At 37.7% G+C, this 24170-nt stretch overlaps 1 protein-coding gene across 4 annotated transcripts in view; it reads right to left on the bottom strand.

Annotated features, from left to right (window-relative positions):
• Positions 1 to 331: 331 nt before the first annotated feature.
• The window catches only part of LOC106880246 (synaptotagmin-17), a 99606-nt gene continuing 75767 nt past the window's right edge, over positions 332 to 24170 (bottom strand). For all 4 annotated transcript variants that reach the window (XM_014930110.3, XM_052967805.2, XM_089352234.1 and 1 more), the window contains 3 exons: positions 23020 to 23868; positions 11668 to 11788; positions 332 to 2652 (listed from right to left, as the gene is read on the bottom strand). In XM_014930110.3, coding sequence (XP_014785596.1) covers positions 2300 to 2652; positions 11668 to 11788; positions 23020 to 23868 — 1323 coding nt within the window. In that variant the 3' untranslated portion in view covers positions 332 to 2299. The remainder of the gene's footprint in view (positions 2653 to 11667; positions 11789 to 23019; positions 23869 to 24170) is intronic.

Below are 24170 nucleotides of genomic sequence, written 5' to 3'. Positions count from 1 at the left end.
CGACAAAATGTGGGACATTGTAAGGAATTGTGCTTTTTCCCAAAATGTAAAAGATTTATGAAACAGCGTAAAATATTTCTCAACCACCGATAGAACCTGCATTTTTACGGTCACTAAATGTGCATTTTATCTTCTTCTCTACGTCACTCATCATATGCTGTGAGAGTATTAATTTCTTTTTACTAGAACAAAAGCTTTATATTTTTGAGTAGCCAGTAAATATGAAGTTAAGACATTCATGCATTTCACAAGAATATTAGCAGTGTAAGTAATGTGAACAATTTTCCATCCATGTTTGAAACTGATTTGCAGTCTTGTTTGATTCCATTGGTTTCTTTTTTTTTTTTTTTGGCATTTTTTTCTTTCATTCTTATATCCTCACCGTATGTTGTTTTGATATTTAGAGCTTAAATCTTATGGAAGGGAGTTTGTGAAAGGAAATTTAGGATGATTATATTGAACAAGTCAAATGACAATAAAGAAGCTCTCTCTCGCTAACTTGTGACCAAAGTTGAATAAACTGGGAGTAGAAATGGATAAATAGCAACATAACCACCATTTTGAATTAAGTGTGGTGAGTGAAGGAATTGTGTTAATTCTATGAGACGTGAAACAGTTAGAATGATCTGGTGTTAGTATCAAGTAGTATTGCCACTAATGAATTAAAAGAGCTGGAGGCAGAAGCAATGAACAAGCAATGCAATTAACAGAGAGGAGGCAGAAATAATATCCAGAGAGGAAACCGTAGTTAATTAGTCCCATGTCAGTCCTGATCAAAGGTTTTCATCTGTGACCATCCTATTTTATTTAGATATAATGTATCTAAGACTAATAACTTTAGGAGTGATGTATTAATACTGTATGTCAAATACCCAAAGCTCTTAATTATTGGAAAATTTCCCTCTTAGTTGGGCACAGAAAAGAATATTCTGACAGCAATAGTTAGTGACTCTCAAAGTAAAAGGGGAGATAATTGCATGAAACTGGTTTCAAATTTTGACACAAGGCCAGGAATTTGGTGGTGGGGGGGTGCTAGCCGATTACATTGACCTCAATGGTCAATTGGTACTTAATTTATTGAGCCCTCAAAAAGATGAAAAACAATTTGAACCCAGAATGTGCAGACAGACGAAATGCCACTAAGCATTTTGCCTGGCGTGCTAACGATTTTGCCAGCTTGCCACCTTATAATTGCAAGAAATTAAGAAGCAATCGCTTAAGGTTGATTTACATGGTTAGGGAAAAGCCTGATTATAGTTTATATCTGTTTGCTTTTTGAGATTTTTAAGACTGCAGGGTATTTGCGGGGTGGCTTGTTATCTTTAGCAGGTAAAATACCCGTCCACGTTTCAGCTTTTGTGTGACCAACATATTGAGAAAGTCACAAGGAATATATACGGAGAAATACAGGATACAAGATTCATTCTGAATATATTAAAAGGAGAGTTTGGATAACTACAGCAAGGAGGAGCCAACTCAACATATGAATGTAGGGAGACTAGATAGGTGAGGGCTAACTAGAGGGGGGAGGAGGAGAGCAAGAGGGTCTCACAAACATTGAAATATATATTGACACACATGTTTGAAGTTGCTCATACTACTATGGTGTTGATTATACATGTTGTATTTGCTGCTATTGTAGTAGTAGTAGTAGTAGTAGTAGTAGTAGCAGCAGCAGCAGCAGCAGCATCAGTAGTAGTAGTAGTAGTGATGATGGTAGAAGTAGAGGTATTGGTGTTGTGGGTGTGGAGGGAAGTGGTGTTGCAGTTAGTGCTGTATTTGTTCTGTTGTATAGGTTGGATTAACTGTACTAGTGGTGTTGCAACGTTATTACGTAGGTGACAGTATTAGTAGTTGGGTTACTGTATAGTAGCTCAGTCATTGTGTAAGCGGTAGTTTTAGTGGTGAAGTTGTAGTCTTAATGATTGTGTTAATGGTGATGCTTCAGTGCTCTATAGGTCTTAGTCTGGCGGTTGAGTTGGTGTAGTAGTTCTGTTATCGTATTGGTCATAGTTTTAGAGGTTACGTTAATGGTCTTGTATAATTGATAGTTTTAATGATCGTGTTACTGCTTTTTTGAGGTTTAGGTGATAGTTTTAGTAGTTGTTTGTTGGTCATGTCTTTGGTGACATATGTTACTAAGATAGCTTAAGCAGAGAGAGAGAGAGAAGGTGAAGGAGAGAGGAAAAGAGAGAGTGTATGTATATATGCGTGTGTGTGTTTTAGTCTATTTGTGTATATATAAATCAGTATGATTTCTGGACGTGCAATTGCAAACAGTTTCAATGTCTCCTAAGTCTCAAGGAACAGCAATCGATGCAGCTGAGACGGCATCACATTCTTGGCGCGTGCGCAGCGAATGCCACTGAGCGATGGCCGAACGCTGTGACTGTACCATACGAGACCAGTGCGTAATTTCATGCGGACCTGTAGCCATCTTACCGAGAACGATACGTCCAACGAAATCGTCCTTGCTCTTCGAGTTATAATCCCACACGGACACAACTAGGCTTGCATTCGCCAGTTGACGGGGCGATACGTTGAAGTTGATCGACTCATTGAAAACTGGGTCAATTGTATTTTTTTTGCAGGTAGTTTTCTTACATTTTATGATCTTGTCATTGATGGTCAGAGTTACCTTCACAAATGGATCTGCGTAAAGAAAAAAGAAAATAGAAAAAGGTACAATGTTTAGACAGAAATGAATTGCCTGCTGAAAAATGCACAACACCGGAATGGAAAAGGATATGAACAGTAAACACTCATGAAGTGAAAATACAAAGGTATGTAAGTGACAGTCTAGTGCTTATATGTGTGAAAATCTGAAATAAATAAAATTTAGATAGAAGTAGTATAAAAATATATGAGTTACATTTTTTAATGTATCCCAGCATAGCACTAGCGTAGCTAGGGTGTGTGCCACACGGGGCGGCCCTTCCGTTTGCCGCTCCAGGACCCACAAAAAAACACATATTGCCTACAGCAGACCTAAAAGTACTGCCCCTTTAAAAGTGCCGCCTACTTTAAAAGTGCTCCTACCGACCCTACCTACACTAGTGCAGCATTGTATAGTCACAACTCACTGGCTGGAAACTGTGTTAACCTCTACAGTTAAAGCCACGATGAGAAAAGCCGAGGATAATCCTGGAGTACTGGTGGAATGTCCCAGAGAAAACTTCAATAAAATGCAAAATAATGGACCAGATATAGTGATTTAGGACAGAGAAGAGAAACTGTGTACAGTCGTGGAAATCAGCTGCCTAGCAGATGTAAACATAAAGCTAGTGAAAAAGAAAACACCTACGCTTAATTATTGAGAAATCTACAGTTACTCTACCCGAATTACACTTTCAGGTTTATATTTGTGATTATTGGAGTACTGGACAATGTAACACATTGCCTAAATACCAATCTTGAGAAATTCGGCTTCTCAAAACCAGAAAGGAGAAAGCTGATTCGAAAACTACAGATCCAAATCATCAACGGAACTGTAAAAATCTGTAAAACTTTCTAGAAGTTTAGCATTTAATTGTATACGCGCATGTCTAGACGTGCAAATAAGTGCACGAAAATACATACATAAAAGAAAACATTCAAACCTACATATGCACTGACTCCAAATACGGAACATATACACAGATACATGCACAAAAACGCTGTTGTTGAAACCCCGATGAAGGAACCTTGAATCTTGGTTAGAAACCGGCTCTTTCTCTATTGGCAAGAAATCTTGAAATAAAACTGAATGACATACATACATGCATACATACATACACCTACATACGAGGAGGTACCCCAAAGAAACCAAAATATTGCAATATTATTTTATTCATTTGAGAATTTAAAATCACTTCTTTAACTTTCTAAAAGACATCTCAACGCTTCTAAAAGCAAACTTCGTTTGTTTATTTACGTTTGTCGTAATTTGAATTTAACATATGACAGCGTCTCATAAAACGAGATTTATATATCTTAATTTGCAGAAGAATTTGTAGTGGGTAGCTTAGCTTAATCGGTCAAAGCATCGTGACATGTAATTACGGGGATGTGAGTTCAAGTCCACAGCTAGCCATTTGCAATTTTCTCTGCAAAATAGGGATAGTTTATCCTGTTCAGGCTATATCATTTGTATTATTCTGCGATTGAGAATTTAAAATCACTTTTTTATTCATTTAGTTTTACATCTCTATACTTTTATCGCCTTCAAAGTATTCTTCATTTGAAGCAATTCATTGGTCCAGATGCGTTTTCCACTTTTCGAAGCAGTGCTGGAAATTCTGCAAAGTGATGCCTTTTAATGCCTCCGTCGTTTTTTTTTCCTTCACCTTTTCCACATCTGCAAATTCCGTAGAACCACCTTTCGACACCAGTGATGACCTTCGAAACAGGTCCTGATCGACTTCCAGCTGTTCTTTCAGTTCACAACACGCATTCAGTCGTGACTGCTTTTCATCTTCCGTGAGCAAGCGAGGCACAAATTTTGTTGCAACTCTTTTCATTCGCAATTCCTCGTTCAAAATTCGTTGGCAGATACTCCAGGACACACCAGTCATATCAACAAGTTCGTCAATTGTTCGATGACTATCCTCCAAGATCAGCTCATGATTTTTCATGATGTTTTCATTTGTTTAGGAGGTCGATTTGGAACATCAATGCACTGGACCATGTAGTATCAATTTTTTGACAGCAAGCCACAACAGACATAAATCAGAATTGGGCCCCTAGACCCGTGAGGCTCCTGGGCCAGCGTTCTCATGCCCCTAAGATGAAACGGACTTTTCCTCTATTCTCTTTCTGATGAAGAGTCATGTTCAAAACCTTACGCACCACCCCACCTCTTTTTACCGTCTTAAACTGAGGGTCAACCTAATACATTCACTGAGTACGTTCTATTGAGTTTGTATGGTTGTGCATCGAAGAATATATTAATAAAATTCCGACCTGGTCTGATTTTCTATTTTTACTATTTGCAATTTTTACAATATTATATATTTATAGTACTTTCAGGCGTTACGCAATCATGTAGTAGTAGTCACAGTCGTGTTCCACAATTGACAATAATAGTGAGATGATTAAATTTGTCCTTTAGATACATTCCGATGGGCCCCATCAGGCTGAATCCTACGAACTGTATTTTGACCAATCAGTATTTGGCTTAGATGTCACGGTTTGGTAAATGCGCCAACTTGCTTACCATTTATCCCGCTTTTTTCAACGAAATATTTTAGCCTCTTTCTCTCTATATATATGTGTGTGTGTGTGTGTGTGTGCGTGTGTGTGTGTGTGTGTGTGTGTGTGTGTACTGTGCGAAAGTTTTCGGCCACTTTAAATTATTGTAAATTTCTACTACTTACCAACTTGTAAGTGAATGTTTCGCATTGCGTTTTTTACTGATAAGCGAGAATTTGTCAGAAGGCCTTCAGGAAAGCGAAACGACCCACGTTACACGACGAAAACAGGGAAGTTTGGGGGTAAGAGTCTGATGCTTTGGGGATACATAAAAAGTGATCGTCCAAGAAAGTTGGTTACAATTGACGGTAACTTGAATAGTGCCAAATGCATCCAGTTGCTGAAGAACAATTTGATACCAAACTTGGGTATCAGATTGCGTACAATACAACAGAGTCTGACTGATGAAGGTGTTACCGTATTGAAAGATTGGCCAGCTCAGAGCCCTGATATCATCGAGCAAATGTGGACAGAACTAAAGAGGAGAGTTCGTCAGAAGAATCTACGCAATCTTGAAGAGTTGTGGAAGCTCAGCCACAGAGAATGGCATCTCATACCTGTGAAGATGGTAAAGGAATTGTACGTATCTCTTCCCAAGTGTATTGAAGCAATTCTTCAAGCTTAAGGAAGCCACATGAAATATTAATAATGTATAATAACTTCTTGAAATGAACATTATGTAATAAATTTACATTATAGACATTTTTCTGTTTTAAAACACTATCTTGATTGGTTAATGTGAGGTGGCCGAACACTTTTGCACAGTCATTTTTGGTGGTCGTCTTGCATCTTCCCCTCTCATTCAGAACCCCTACTACAAAATATAATGATTAGGTATGGAAATGACTCCAGCAGGACCAACGTTTCATCAGTAAAAAGACGCAATGCGAAACATCCACTTACAAGTCGACAATTAGTAGAAATTTACTATAGTTTAAAGTGGATGAAAACTTTTGCATAGTACTGTATGTATGTGTGTGTGTGTGTGTATATATATATATATATATATATATATATATATATATATATATATATATATATATATATATATATATATATATAGTCCGGCGTTGGCTCAAGTGACCGAAACTTCGAAGTCACTGATTAATATTCTTTTTTAAGAATAATAAATATATCTGTGTGTGTGTGTGTGTGTGTGTGTGTGTGTGTGTGTGTGTGTGTGTGTGTGAGTGCTTTGTCTGTTGTGTGATTGTTTCCAACCGCCGCATGACACCAGTATTGGTTTGTTTACGTCCCGTAACACAGCGGTTTGGCAAAAGAGAGACCCTTAAAATAAGTATCAGGCTTAAAAAAAAAGTATTGAAGCCAATTTGTTCAGTCAAACCTTTCAAAGTGGTGCCCCAGCACGGCCGCAGTCCAGTGATTGTAACAAGTAACAACTAAAAGATTAAAAGTATAAAAAGACACGAGCGTCCTTAATATAATTATCAGGCATAACCAGCGAGACAGTGTGTGTGACAAGACTACCCTCCAACCAATCCAACAGGGTCCTCACAGTTTCCGTCGAGCTAATTTTACTTGGGCAGACCCAAGACAAAGGTAAAAAAAAGATAGTTGCCCAACATGTCACACAGAAGGATCGAACCCGATATCTTGTGATCATCAAGCGAACGTCTTAACTGTTATTCGGTCAAGCTTAGACATTATATCATTGTTGCGTAGAATATGAATAAATGTGTCTTTAGGTAATTTCATTATACGAATGTTTCGAAAGAACGAACTTTTGTTTATACCCTGTCGACTTCGTTATTATAGAATGTCACCTGCGCGTGTGCGCGTACGCGAGTGTGTGTGCGTGTATTTGCTCATGGCAGATGTGTGTGTAATGTATGCATATGTGTATAAACACAGCCATACATACACACACACACATATATACATATATGTATATATACATGCATGCATATATATATATATATACATACATACATACATACATACACATATATATGCATACATAGCCTACAAGCATATTACACACACATTTATTACACATACCTACACTACACACAACACACACACACATGCATATATACATATGCCAATATAGACATACATAGGTATATGGATGTTTATGCATACATACATTAGATAGATAGATAGATAGATAGATAGATAGATAGATAGATAGAAATGTAGATATATGTATGCATGTTGTATGAGTGTGAGTGTGTGTGTATACACAGAAAGAGAGAGAGAGAGAGAGAGAGAGAGAGAGAGAGAGAGAATAATATATATCTACATATATACTGATACATACATACATACATACCGATATATATATATATACACACACACATATGCATATACATATATATTATATAAATATATTTACATGCAGTTGAGTATATGTCCGATCATAGAGTGATAAATAGATGTATGTGTGAATTTATACTTATACGCACGCAGAGGAAGAGAAAGAAGAGAATCAGTGTATAAATGATAATAATCTAATAGATACCATTCTCAAAGATGGAACAATTGCTCTTCTAATTTTACACTGGCTATTCCTGAGGGGGAACAGGCTTCCGATCAAAGGTATTTGGATATGTAATCACTCAATTCCTGGTTCTCATTTATACATTTATACAAGATACAAGTAGGATTCTGATACAAGCATGCTTCACTAGCTCTACATGTACATGCACTGGTGTCTTACAGCAGTTGTTTTGTTGTGGTTGTTGTTGTTGCTGATGTTTTTGTTGTTGTTGTTGATGATGATGACGACGGCGACGAATACGACTACGACGACGACGATTGCCAAGTTGTTTATCCCCCAAGTCATCACTGATCAAGGAGATAAAAGACGCCAGCAGATCAAAAAGATTCCAGTTGAGAATTTTCCTTTCCACTAGTGACATCTACCACCACATTATCTTTGTCCTTCCTTTTAATTTTTAAAGGCAATAGTGAAATTTAGCTATTGTTTCAAGCAGGTCGAGTGACTTTGTAGTTGTTTCCTTCGTTTGGCTTGACAATAATTGATTTCACAGATAGGTGCCTTTCTCAAAACAAATCAATAAAATGTGTAGCAAGAAGCTCAACCTATCGTCAGCCAGGCATACTAAGACAAGCAGAGTTGTGTACCTTGTTCAAAACAACAACACAACTTAAATGCTGCATTTTGCTTCAGTCTTCATCCATTTACTTGTTTCAGTCATTGGATTGTGGTCATGCTGGGATACTGCCATAAAGATCTTGGTCGAAAATATCGACTCCAATACATATTCATTTTAAAGTTTGTTACGTACTCTATTGCGATGAGTGGGACCAGCGATAATGATGCTGCGCAGTACGACCAAATTTGAAGCCACGTGGTCACAAAATAAGCTTCCAAACCACACAACCATACTTGCGCTTATATTTCTAAAATTTGCGACCAACCTAGCTTATTGGAGTTATCTCCCTTATTTTTGTTTGTTTTCTCATTTTATACATCACTAAAATAGTTTAGTGTTTATTCATTATTTGGGTGATCATTCTTGACTCAGGTTGATATATATATATATATATATATATATATATATATATAAGCAATGTTAATTCTCTAAATGAAGTATTAACAGTAACTGCACGATAAAGTGTAGTATATTGCCACTTAAGTGTGGCTGACCCCTAGGGGTGGATGTTACTGTTGCTTTTAGCCCCAGGAGGACATCTCCTCCAGCTGGCTTATCGACACACGACTGTGTCCTGTTTGCCAAGGGAGTTATCCCTCTCACCACGGCCAGCAGCACGAACGTATCCGGATTTCAGGGTTATTTCCCTTCGTCGGCGTTCGACAGCCGATGACCTTGGCGAGAGAGAAAAACCTGGCAAATCTTATATCTTCTTTTCCAGTGGCATTCTTCACTGATATTGAAAAGGTGAAAACAAGCAATGTTAATTCTCTAAATGAAGTATTAACAGTAACTGCACGATAAAGTGTAGTATATTGCCACTTAAGTGTGGCTGACCCCTAGGGGTGGATGTTACTGTTGCTTTTAGCCCCAGGAGGACATCTCCTCCAGCTGGCTTATCGACACACGACTGTGTCCTGTTTGCCTGGGGCTAAAAGCAACAGTAACATCCACCCCTAGGGGTCAGCCACACTTAAGTGGCAATATACTACACTTTATCGTGCAGTTACTGTTAATACTTCATTTAGAGAATTAACATTGCTTGTTTTCACCTTTTCAATATCAGTGAAGAATGCCACTGGAAAAGAAGATATAAGATTTGCCAGGTTTTTCTCTCTCGCCAAGGTCATCGGCTGTCGAACGCCGACGAAGGGAAATAACCCTGAAATCCGGATACGTTCGTGCTGCTGGCCGTGGTGAGAGGGATAACTCCCTTGGCAAACAGGACACAGTCGTGTGTCGATAAGCCAGCTGGAGGAGATGTCCTCCTGGGGCTAAAAGCAACAGTAACATCCACCCCTAGGGGTCAGCCACACTTAAGTGGCAATATACTACACTTTATCGTGCAGTTACTGTTAATACTTCATTTAGAGAATTAACATTGCTTGTTTTCACCTTTTCAATATCAGTGAAGAATGCCACTGGAAAAGAAGATATAAGATTTGCCAGGTTTTTCTCTCTCGCCAAGGTCATCGGCTGTCGAACGCCGACGAAGGGAAATAACCCTGAAATCCGGATACGTTCGTGCTGCTGGCCGTGGTGAGAGGGATAACTCCCTTGGCAAACAGGACACAGTCGTGTGTCGATAAGCCAGCTGGAGGAGATGTCCTCCTGGGGCTAAAAGCAACAGTAACATCCACCCCTAGGGGTCAGCCACACTTAAGTGGCAATGTACTACACTATATATATATATATATATATATATATATGCATGTGTGTGTGTGTGTGTGTGTGTGTGTGTGTGTGTGATAAAGATGAACGTCTGTGTGTACCTCTCTGTCGATTTATAGGAAGAAAAGTTATAACATCTACCAGCATGACCGCAGCCACTTGGCTGAAACACATAAATAAAAAAAAAATAGAAACTAAAAGTCAATTCTTGTGAAAATTTTCCAAGGAAAACAATGGAATTGGTCCCGAGTCTCTAAGTGCTTCCACCCCACACCTAAGGGAACTACTTTCCAAAATGTTGCACATAGCGCAGTTCCCACTGAAAAAAATGTCTGGTCTACATACATACATACATACATACATACATACATACATATATATGTGCATACACATGCACGCTGGCGCACACACATGCGCACAAAAAAGAAAGAAACAAAGAAACGCAGCTCCGATAATGGCCATAGTGAACAACTATTGAAAACATTGCAAGAAGCAGCGAAAATTTTAGAAGAAAAAAAAATGAGTGGAAATCGAACCGGTGCATCAAAACAGAATGATTCTTCCCAGACACAACAAAACTAAATGAAAGTTCTGGGAAAACTAAAAACGGAAAATTATTCATGGTCTATTTTGCGCATTTGACGATGTTTGATCTTCAATTGTCTCCATTATTCTATGTGTAAGAAGTATGTTACTCATAGAGATAGATTGTTACTATGTATTCCTATTAAATTTGTGTGTGCACTTTAATAGCATTATTACATTGTTTTTATTCGTTTTATATTTATATCTTCAGAGAACCAGACAAACAGTGCTATTCGCCTAGGGAAAGCTATTTTTATTTTTGCTTGTTGTAATACATAAGTTCAATAAATTATAGAACATATGTTTTTAGTTTTCTCCGAACTTTCGCAAGAAGGTTGACATCCGTGGGACTTGAACACAGAATATAAATAACTATAGGTAATTACTGCAAATCTTCAATGATTCTGTCAATCCATCATTTTTTTAAATCCTAACATAAGCACAAAACTACGACTTCTGCGGAAGGATACAGTCGAGTCGATTTACTCGGCTTCAGTACTTGACTGGCGGTTTATTGATTCCGTAACGGTTAAGTCTGCCTAGGCAGGTGTTGAACAGTGCATTGTTTGTCTGGTTCTCTGAAAGTGGCCCATACACGGCCGTAGCAGCAATAATGATTTCTAACTTAGGCACAAAGCCTCAAATTTTGGAGTGATTAAAAATTGACAAAGACCAACTCCATTACTTGAATGCACACCCATCGCTAACGGGGTGCACTGGACGGCACTTCCTCTTGACTATTCAATGGTGCACCCTCAGATTTACATTGATACACTTATTTCGAAACTCCACTTTAGCATTATTACACCCTAGTGCCCACCCAGAATATTCTGAAGCATCCCCCAGGTACCAAAGTCTGGTGACAGGCCTGCTTCAATGGACACTTTATTTTATCAATGCCGGAAATAGATAAATATAAAACACTAAACTCAGTACGTAAAGATAAGTAGCCCCAATAATACTCAAAACATTTTGTTTGATGTTCTATCGATTTTGCCAATCCACAGACAAACGATGGTAACTACAATATCTGGAAACTTACCTGAACCTCCAACCAGGTCTGTCTGTAGCAGCTGTTTAGCTTTAATGATGTCCACATTTAGTCTCCCAGCACTTGGCAAATAATTGAGTGAGAGAAGGATCTCACCAAGGTCATGTCTCTCCTGAGATCATCACAGTAAATTGTAGACAGCAACGAATTATTTGAAAATAGAAGGCAGAATTTATAGATTACACATGGAAAAAAAGACGCTATATATATATAAACTTCATTATATGCTGTACACTTCAATATAAAATTGTTGTTTATAAATGTATACACACACAAATACATATATATTACCGCAAGAACAGTTAACTGTATCTGACACAAAGACAATTCACGTTATGCACCAAGAGAGGAAAAGAAACAAGTATCAGAATCAGATAGAAGACTGCTGCATGAGTTGATGGAGAACAAGGTTTTTGTCGGTGGAGTTTGGCAAGGGAGGGTTTGCAGGCCATACTCTGAGTAAGGCGTATGGAAGTCTTGGTATTTCAGAAACTCGCAGAAAAAGTACCATCAAGAACAACGTAGAGGTTGTTGAGCTGCTGAAGAAATATCTTGGTAGCTCTGGCTGCAAAATAGGTAATCGGTGGGGTCAGTAGAATGCTGCTTGGCTACAGACCTAAGTTCGATTAACTTAGTTCAGGTCGACTGGATAAGGGTGTATATTGTAAGAGCCGAAACAGTCAGTGACTCCAGAATACTGACGGTGAATCCAAGCATTGCATTTATTCTTTTATTCTTTCACTAGTTTCAGTCATCAAACTAAGGCCATGCTAAGAAATGTAACTCTTTAATTGCTATACAGAGCAAGATAAAGCAGTGGTATTTCTCCTAATTGCATGTTTAAAAGAGGATTTATAATTCATGTACTACTTTTGAAAGAGCTTTCACACATACCAATGTAGGATTTAATTTGTGATAGACGAGAATGATGGACTTTCACTTGATAATTTAATGATTCTGTATTATATTTATGATTGGGAGAACATAATTCTCCAAATTTACAAATAAATATCTTCCCTCTATATAACAAATTCATTATATATATATTTATAGCTATTGTAATGCAAAGCATTAGTTCTCTAAACGTACAAGATAAGCTTTTCCTAATTTAATATAACTTGTCTCGATTAATGATCTCTGAACTATCTTGTCGTTTTTGCGCGGTCTAACGATTACGATTTTAAATTTGGATATTTTTAAATTCTGTTAATAGCAAAACAGTTGAATAATCATTGTAGCTAGCTGGTTCTGTAGTATTAGAGAATAAAGTTAATGTAAATCCACTGAGTTCGATATCGTCAAATTTTATCTGTCCATTTACAAAATCTTCTTCACTAAAGCACTACAGTTTGGAAAAAAATACACAGTTACACAGGCCAAAAATTCCTTCTTTTAATAAAGTCAACAATCTTTTGACGTCACTATGATCAGCTTCAGTGAAGGAATATTTGCGAGGTCGGTGTATTGTATAAATTACATATATAACGTGACAATATCACTCAAAAAATTAAAATTCAAAACATTAGGCATAGGACTGTACAGAGACGATAGCTTGGCTGCCTCATATACTCGTAGCATTGATGGACGCCATTTAAATAATAAAATAATAATTAGTAATCTATGACTCAGCGGTGCAGTATTATAGTTAACCTTTTAGACGCTATTTTAGATTTAGACACAAACACAGAACTTTATAGAAACCAACTAAAAAACTTGTGTGTGTGTGTGTGTGTGTGTGTGTGTGTGTGTGTGTGTGTGTGTGTGTGTGAGTGAGTGCGCGCGCGTGCGTGAACATGCATTTATACACACATGTGCATATATATAAATACAAACGCGTGCACACACATATATCGACAAAAATTCTACCGAACCCCTATTATCTCTATGAAATTTAAACGAATTTAAACGAATTTATGACATATTTGAATGAATTTATGACATATTTGAATGAATTTATGACATATTTGAATGAATTTATGACATATTTGAATGAATTTATGACATATCCTCAGATAAAATCACGTTCAACGGAGCAGATAGTTATTACAATGAAATATTAGATAATAATGGTGCCAGGGAAATTACTAGCTTCATGAAAACAAGAAGAAAAGTAGAAGAATCTATGAATGAAGAAATTAAACACAAAAGGAAGTGTAAGTGCATCCGAAAGAGGTTTTGCTTTAGCACCCCAATTACAGTCAACGTCATTTCTTAGTTAAAATCATTCTAAAATTAATTTGCAAAATTTTTTTCCTGCCAAAAGCAAATTACACAATCTTTTCAAAGGAAACAACACTAAAGTGACTGACCATCTTTGTAGCATGCTTCGTGTATACATACTATCGATAGGCCAGTTACAGCAGTATTTGTCCCGAGATAACATCTCTTCTGAACTTGCTGCGTTGAAAACAAAATAAATATCAGAGAGAGAGAGAGAGAGAGAGAGAGAGAGAGAGAGAGGCGAAAATTCGTCCCAGCAGCGATCAGCTAGAGCGCCAGGTTTATTTAATTATTTACCTATTTCTATATCACAAATGACGAATTCTCGTCTGAGCAAATAACTGACTACGAGTACGCGCCACTGAAACGGCCCCCAAAAGCCGAAATGTATTTCGTACTCTCACTAACTGCTGCAAGGGAAAATTCCCACCTCTCTCTGACAAATTCCTTACTCCTCTCTCCCCCTCTCTCACGCTCTTTCGTCCCCCCCCTCTCTCTGACATTTGTTGTATTTTTAACACAAGTCCAAAAGAGCTGTTACCTCTGGATAAATACGGTAGTAAAAGGCCTACCAATTTGGTTAATACTAGAGATGAAAATTTTTTCTCATGTAAACACATGACCAAATTCCCATTCATTAATCTGAAATAACTCTTCACTCACCTTTTGCTTAGTCTTATATTTAAAATAATATATCTATATATTACCCGTTACAATGGAATATAATTACTCATCACATCCCCTTTACATTACTATATCTTATACTATCTTTGTGACAAATGCATGATCCACAATATATGGGGCCATCAGTTTACCTGTCTCCCTATACTTTTCCCCTCTACACGTTTGGATATAGGAACTTATATCTTCCCTTAGTATGTAATATACTTATACTTTTTTGTATTTTATTTGTATAATGTGTCCATGTACTCCCTTTCTTGTACCTTTCCCCCCTCTCTACATACCTATTCTAACCATTACTTGTTTATGTTATTAGATACTATACCTTATAATTACGTATATTTTACTACTGGCATATGTACACATGTATGCACATGTACGACTTTACGGTGATCTACATATCTACATGTATTGATCTTATATGTACCTATGTGTGTAAATTCATATGTATATATGTGATTATTTTTATGTATATATGTAGGTACAGACGTATATTAATATGAAATTGTGTATCTGCGTATATATGTATATTTGCATACATATATACGCAATTTATTGTGTGTGTGTGTGTGTGTGTGCGTGTGTGTGTGTATGTGTGTGCCCTTTTTTTTGAACATGTATGTGTATAATTGTACAGTTTTTATATATATAGACCTTAATCGTATATCTACACGAATTCCTATTTCTATATACTCATGTGTAAATATGCCTCTACACACGTATAGCTAAACATACCCACAATCTTCTTATCAAATTATCTTTCTTCTATATTATGGGTAATTTTTTGTACACTTATGTGTACCCTTCTACTTGTAGTTTTTTTCTTATATTTATACTGGCACGGTAGCCCTACAACTCGAATACCATTACGACCATACTGCCATTCTATATCCTCACATAATACTAAGCTGGATTAATACCTTAGAATTAATCTTTTTTTATATATATACTAAAATACACCTTCTGTATAACCCACACATACCTATCCAAATTTTTATTTTTTTTACTCATCTCTTTCTCCGCTCATTTATCTCCCCTACATTTACTTTGGTCTATCTAACTTCATTTTTAAATTCACATTTTTATCTTTATAATATTAATAACTGCTTCTGTGTTTTTACTTATTTTTTCTCCTTTATTATTAATACGTGTTACCAAATATAATTTTTTTTTATGTAAACACGAGTACTTTATATACATCATCTTCTCTCTTTAACTCATTCTCATTCTTCTATTTTTTGCTATTTGTTTACGTTAATTATCTAGTATTAGCTTCTCATATAACACTTCCTCGCGCTAAACTTCATTCTTCTATATAGATTTTTTAAAAATATATTATACTACGTACTGATTTCAATGGTTAGTTTTAATTATAATTTAAATTTGGTATTGTCTTCCCATTGGACATTTCTACTACTTACTTGCCTTACGCTACATACATGGAGCTATAATTATAATTTCCATACTCATCTATAGAGGGAACGTTTCCGACACCTCTTTACTTATATCTTCAAATAACCGTTGAAGCCATTAGTTATGGTTAAATATCCGACATGACTCCGATCTCTTTCTCACATGGATACTATTAAGACCCTTCTAGATCCAATTCTTTTGCTCTATTCATCTTCAAATTACTTGTATTATGGTTTCTGTTTTTCCTGCACTGATATTTATTTAATTTAATTCAGTCATGATTTTATATCTCTGTATGAAACGATCGTCTGAAAGAATTAGACTCCTTATAAATTTTAATTTGTTTCCTATATTCTTAACTAAATTGATGGGACTTATGGAACTTCATTCCATAAATTCATCATACATTATATATATGTGTGTGTGTGTGAGTGTGTGTGTGTGTGTGTGTGTGTGTGTTTGTTTGTGTGTATGTACACACACACACACACACACACACATATATATATATATATGTGTGTGTGTGTGTGTGTGTGTGTATATATATGTATATATATGTATATATATATATATGTATATATATATATATATATATATATATATATATATATATATATATATATATATATGTATATATATATATATATGCATATATGTATGTATATATATGTATATATATATATATATGTGTGTGTGTGTATATATGTATATGTGTGTGTGAATATATATAGGGGGCGATGAATAAACTGTCGTCTAAATGACGCAAAAATGAAACTAACAGTGTCATCTCATTTTAACAGATACATTTACCAAAATTACAAAAAACTATGTCGAAATACTAAAGAGTAAGTTCATTCAATAAAATCGCCATTGGCTTCAACCACGGCCTCCAGACCACTTCGGAATCTTCTGCAACACTTCTGAGCTGTCTCTATGTTGAGTTGGTGAATGCTGTCATAATCCTTGCCTTCAGTTCATCTTTGGTGTTACAAGATGTTTTGTTGATCTCTCGCGCAACTGCACCCCACATATAATAATCAAGGAGGTTGCAGTCTGGGAAGTTAAGGGGGCCAGATGTTAGGGGTGATAGGCAGAAATTGTTTGACAACCATGACTGGGTTCTCCTGCTTGTATGGCATGGTGCAGAGTCCTGTTGCCAGACATAGGATCTTCCAGCAGCCACCTTCTTGAACCAGGGCAGCACTACCTCCTAGTTGATGTAGGCTTCCATGTTGAGTCTGAGGCCGTGTGGGAAGATGAAGGAGGCATAACGTCGCCATCGCTCGTGGTCACTTCAAACACCTGGCTGGACGTTTGATTTTTATCAATCTCGGTACGTGTCCTCAGATTGACATCCAAACACACTGAAATGTTCACATTGGAGCTTCCGGCACGAATGACAAGCTGTACAGCATGTCGCTTCCAAATTTCTGGCAAAGTGAATTGCATCGTGGTGCTGTTTTTCTTACAGACGGTGTCCAACTGACCCTACTATACTATGTAGTCGACAAAATCAAAGACAATGTGCATGCGCGAAATTAAAAATACAAAATGACGACAATTTACTCATCGCACCCTGAATATGTGTGTATGTGTGTGTATGTGTGTGTGTGTGTGTGCATGCGCGCGTGTGTGAGCATGTGAGTATGTGTGTGTGTGCGTGTGTGTGTGTTTGTTGCATAAATGAGTATATATATATATATATATATATATATATATATATATATATATATATATAAATCTGTATGTCTGTATGCGTATATAGGTGGGTGAACGCACATACATACATATATATATATTACATTATATATTATATTTTATTCTATATATATGTGTGTGTATGTATATATACATATATATACATATGTATGTATAAACGTCTAGATAGAATAGAGACAGCTGATGAAGGGATATTCCAAGTGGCTTTCCGTTTTCCTATGTGTTCGTTCCGTTGTCTGTAGTTTATTGTTCTAACGTCCTGTACCCTGATATGCATATATATACACATGTAGATGTAAGTATGTACATATATGTGTGTATACATGTATATATATTCTTTGTATTATATATATATATATATATATATATATATATGTATATATATATATATATATATATGTACATGTATGTGTATACACACACACACACACACACACACACAGACACACACACACACACACACACACACAGACACACACACACACACACACACACACACACACACACACACATATATATATATATATATATATATGAATGCGCACGTATTTCACATTCAAACATGACTAAAATGTCAGCTAATTCAAATGACTAACTTTGAAATATTGCCGTTGTCTTTCCTGTACGGAAACTGTGTCCACTGCCCAAGCGTTCACAGCAGGAGGGAAATAATATAATACGTCTACTTTGAAAGTATAGATGGGGAAAAAAATGAACGAATGAGTGAGAAAGCGAGAGAGGTGGGGAGGAAATTATGATATAACTACGCACTCTGCACCACTGACCACTACAAATCACTAACCACTCCCACCACCGCCATTACTCTATCTACCGACAGGCTGACTCCAGCAATATTGCACAGTTAACACGATAATGCATATCACAGCAAATAGACGGCTATTTTGAGAGCAAACATGACAGGGAAATACCATCAAGAGACGGCGGCTGAAATTTAATGTCATAATATATTGCTCTGGTGATAGAGACACTTAGTAAAACCACCCGCCACTGTAATGTCGGACATTATCATATCCCACACCACTGCATCTCACTACCCCATTCGTACATCCCCCCTCTGTAGTCATTAGTAATACCGCCGAAAAGCAACTACCAACACAGTATTACTTCCAGCCGTTAAAGCGTTTGGTACAACCTGTTGCTTCTAAGTGGTTGCTCGAACTGGTAGAAATAGCAACTAAATCTCGCTCAGATCACACTCTGCTGCGTTAGAAAACAAAGAGAGGGTTGGATAATGTGTGATACCGGCTTTCCTACACATCTTTTAATCTTTTCATCTTTTTACTTGTTTCAGGCATTAGACTGCGGCCATACTGGGGCACCGACATGAAGAATTTTTTAATTGAATGTATCGACCACCAGTACTAATTTTTCTTTTTAAAGTTTGATACTTATCCTATCGGACACTTTCTGATGAATCGTTAAGTTACGGAGGCGTAAACAGACCAACACCGGTTGTCAAGCAGTGGGAACGGGACAAATCCACCCCCTAGATATATATATGTATATATATATATATATATATATATATATATATATATATATATATATATATACGAGGGGAGTCAAAAATTATCCGCACTTTCGCGCTAACATGTCTTTATTATTGTCACACTGTCTTCTGCACATGCGCGCTTATAGTTGGTGCTATTGTGGTCACATGATCGAAGTTTGAGCCTGATCAAGCCATTTTTCTTTCTGGCTTTACTGTGTAAGCATGGCCACTCCACTAGCAATGTGCACCAAAGAAGAACAAAGAGCAGTGATCCGTTTTCTCTGGAAAAGGGGTGTATGATCAACATTGCAAGATACAGAGATTTGCTGGCCAAAAACTGAAGCCAGCAATTCACACGAAATGCCGAAGCCTATTGTCGAAGAAAGTTTTGTTGTTGCATGACAATGCACAGCCACACACGGCCGTCCAGACCATTGAAACCATTAACCAATTGCGTTTTGAGGTGCTGAAACACCCTGCCTACAGCCCAGATTTCGCCCCTTCCGACTCTCATATCTTTGGACTGCTCAAAGATGGTTTACGAGGTCGTAGATTTCCTACGGATGAAGATGTGAAGGATGCGGTGTATAAATGGATGCACGACCAATCGAAAACCTTCCAGGAGGGAATACTGAAACTTGTGAACTGCCGGACCAAGTGCATCGAAAAGGAAGGAGACTTTATAGAAAAATGATGTATTTGTTTATCCTCTGCTTTGATGTAAATACATTGAAAAAACATGAGTGCGTATAATTTTTTACCCTTCCTTGTGCATATATACAACTTATAGTTTCTTTTAGTTTCCGTCTACCAAATCCACTCACAAGGCTTTGGTCGGCTCGAGACTAATGTAGAAGACGCTTGCACAAGTGCCACACAGTGGGACTGAACCCCGGAGCCATGTAGTAGGGAAGCAAGCTTCTTAACACACAGCCACGCATACTGGAAAAAAAAAGACAGTATGGTCAAGGGTGGAATATCTTTGACCATAGGTTTGGTCGACCAGACCTGACCTCAAGTTAAACAACAAGAACAACAACAATAAGCCGTTGCTTTAATAAGACGTCATCATACAACTACTCTACTACAGCTACCACCACACAACTACAACTGGAACCACACCATGCAACCAACACACAATTACTACAGCCAGCGTACCACACCACTACAGCCAACATACAACACCCCTACCACAAACATACTTCACTACTACAGCCAAGACATTATATCTCTTCAGCCAATACACCTCATCGATATAGCTCTCGCAATACTATCGCCATTATCGCTAGGCAATACCGCAGCTACTAAAGTACGATTAAATATACCCGTACATTGTTATAGAAGCCACAACGTTACTAGACAAATCCTCAGACTGGTATCACCAACACCACCACCACCAACACCACCAACACCAACACCACCAACACCAACACCACCAACACCAACACCACCAACACCAATACTAACACCACCACAATCGCCACTACCACCATCAATATCACCACCAGACAAGGATGCAGATAAAGGCTGGCCTCTAGACACGAACCACATCAGCTCCCATCCCTAAAGGGCCTTGTACCTTTGCGGTTCGGCAAAAGAGACCGATAGAAAAAGTATCAGGCTTTAAAAAATAATAAATACAGTGGTTGATTCATTCGACTAAAAAGTTTTCAAGGCGATACCCCAGCATGGCCACAGTCTAATGACTCAAACAAGTAAAAGGTAAAAGATAAAAGATAGTAAGTGTGGTGGTAGCTATAGAAATGTTGTAGTAATTATAATGGTACGGTAGGAACTGTTGCGGTATCAATCGGTGACCTCTGTCTGTCATTACTCCATTCTACTATAAGCACAAGGCTTGAAATTTTGCGAGAGTGGCCTAGTCAATTACATAAACCCCAGAACTTGACTGCTACTTATATTATCGACCTCGAAAGGATGAAAGGCAAAGTCGACCTCAGCAGAATTTGAACCCAAAACGTACAGATAGATGAAATGCTGCAAAGCATTTTGCCCAGCATGCTAACGCTTCTGCCAGCACGCCGCCTTTACGTCTGGCATTAATGACCATAAACGAATCTCGTAGTTGTTCGTAGCTGAACAGGTCGATGCGTGAATGTCAGTCTTTGCTAAACAAGTCGGATTTGTAAGATGTCCCATTGTTGTTTGAAGTGTTGTGGTATGTCTCCTGTATAGGATGTTCGGTACCATTCTAGCCAGAGCAGTATGGTACGAAGGACCGAGAGTTAACCTTGCAGCATGTCCCTCTCCCCTCTCTCTCCATGCAACTAATGGATGCAAAAGTAAAACATGTCCTTTACAATTTGGCGTCAGCGTCGTTGCAGATGTTGGCGACGTTTTACCTCCATTAATCTTCCCACACGGCCTCAGACTCAACACGGAAGCCTACATTAAGTGCCTGGAGGAGGTTGTGCTGCCCTGGGTCAAGATCGTGGCTACTGGAACACTCTATGTTTGGCAACCAGATTCTGCACCATGCCACACAAGCAGGAGAACCCAGTCATGACTGTCAGAAAATTTCTGCGACCATATCACTCCTAACATTTGGCCACCTAACTTCCCCGACTGCAACCCCCTTGGTTATTATGTGTGGGGCGCAGTTGAGCGAGAGATCAACAAAACTCCTTGTAACACCAAAGATTAACTGAAAGCAAAGATTATGGCAGCATTCACCAACTTAAACAAGGAGACCGTCCAAAAAGGTTGCAGGAGATTCCAAAGTCGTCTGGAGGCCGTGGTTGAAGCCATTGGCGATTTTATTGAATGAATTTACTCTTTAGTATTTCGAAATATTTCTATGTAATTTTGGTAAATATATCTGTTAAAATGAAATGACTGTTATTTCCATTTTTGCGTAAGTTAGATGACAATTTATTTATCGCCCCCTGTATGTATGTATGTATGTATGTATGTATGTATATATATATATATATATATATATATATATATATATATATATATATATATATATATATATATATATATATATATATATATGGTGAGAGAGAAAAAGAGAGAGGGAGAGAGAGAGATTCACGCACACACACACACACACACACACACACACACATACACACACACATATGCGTATGTATATGTATGTGTATATATTTTTTTGTAATCCATACATAAATCATAAGTGTTTGGTTGAAATGGTCGGGCAGTTACGTTTGACATCTGAACTGGGCCTATTGCCAGTTTTACTCGCATTTCGTTGTAATGCCTATAGTAGCATGATAGCAGCTCATATTTCAATTTATATAGAGATTGTTACTGTTACTTCGATTGTATTCTACCCTAGATGATGCACCAAGTGCTATAATAAGAAGAATCAATACCCCCAACCACAATACAGCAGAAGTAAAAAAAAAAAAAAGAAAAAAAAACTGATGGTAGTCTCTTGAAGTCCGCTGTTTCTAGCTGAAAAAACCTGGACAAATGATTGCATTTTGTAACGAACAGGTGTACGATGCACCACATGTCAGGTTTCGAAGTGATCACTGAGCAACATGAGATGGTGTGATTTGCTCAAGAACACAAAGCACTACTCGGTCCAGGAATTGAAACCTGGATCTCACAATCGTGAGGGCAACACCCTAACCACTAGGCCATGTGTTCTCACACCAACTACAAAACGAATAATAATTGAAATAACAACACAAATAACAACAGCAACAACAAAAATACCGCACACTAACAGTATCGACAAGAACAGTAACAGTAGCTGTAACAACAATTGCAGCAGCACAAACAATAAACTGAAAAGGTTTTCTTACCTTTGAACTTGGTGACAATGGTTTCCACATGTGACCACCCTTGATTAGCTTGACTGAGTTGAGTGCCAAATGGAATTGGCCAATAACACAATGTCTGGAATATTTATCAAAGTCTTTGACTAAAATCTCAAGAATTCTCATCTGAGCTTCTTTATAAGGAATCTCAAACATGAAATATTCGTTCCAAGTTGGGTCCTGTGTCTTGCGCTGTACTGTTGACTGCTGCGAGTTCTTTTGGTCTGGAAGCAAGGAGATCTTGCAGTAAGGGTTCGACCGGGCCATATCTTGACGTTCCTTATCCAGGCAGTACGGTGCCGGTAAGTCTTTAGCCTCGATAATTTTAACCATAAGGACCTTTTCTGACACATCATATTGAAGTCCGAAGTGGATCTGACCGAGTTGATACCTGACTAGTTTTTGTTCATCGGTTAACCCCTCGCTCTTGTTTACCTCGTACAGTTCTCGCTGGAAATTTTCGACACTGATTTCCGCTTCACTCGGATGACGCCGTTTTGGACGTGGTTGAATGCTCTCGCGATTTGCTGCCCAGAATTCTATCGGTTTCATATCGATGATGGGTGTCTTACCGGCGCGTCGATAATCATTCATCAGCGTTCCTGTAGACGACGTAGAGTCTGTACGGGCACGGCTGTCGATCGAGTCGACGCGATCCCGTGACGAGATGCTCTCGCTGTGACTGCTCGTCGAGTCAAGACGGGGATTATGCACTGAATGCTGGATGTCACTTTTCGAGATTTTTTTCTCCTGAAACCAGTGACAGTCGCAGCAGCTCTTCACACCTTGTTGGCAGCATAAAAACTCCCATAACTTCTGGAGAAGCTTCTGTGGCTACAACAGTGGAAAGAGAAAACAAATAAGAATATATATTATATACACATATGTATACATACATCTATAAAATACTTAATGAACAATGGAGACAATGAAGTCCTTCGACCCTTCAAAATGCCAACAAAACTGTTAAGTTACATTTCTATGGAAAATATAACACATGCGATCAGCACTTGCCCCAAAATATAATTAAGGTAGTACCTTCTAAAGCAGCGTACTCTTTTTAACCTTTTAAGTCCTGTGCATAACGTGTAATACACAGGACATTTATCCCTGGTGTCCATGCACCATATATGATA

The sequence above is a fragment of the Octopus bimaculoides genome, chromosome 5 (genome assembly GCF_046866305.1).
Source record: "Octopus bimaculoides isolate indiv1 chromosome 5, ASM4686630v1, whole genome shotgun sequence".
Taxonomy (NCBI): Eukaryota; Metazoa; Mollusca; class Cephalopoda; order Octopoda; family Octopodidae; genus Octopus; species Octopus bimaculoides.
This window is presented reverse-complemented; position numbering and strand designations above follow the sequence as displayed.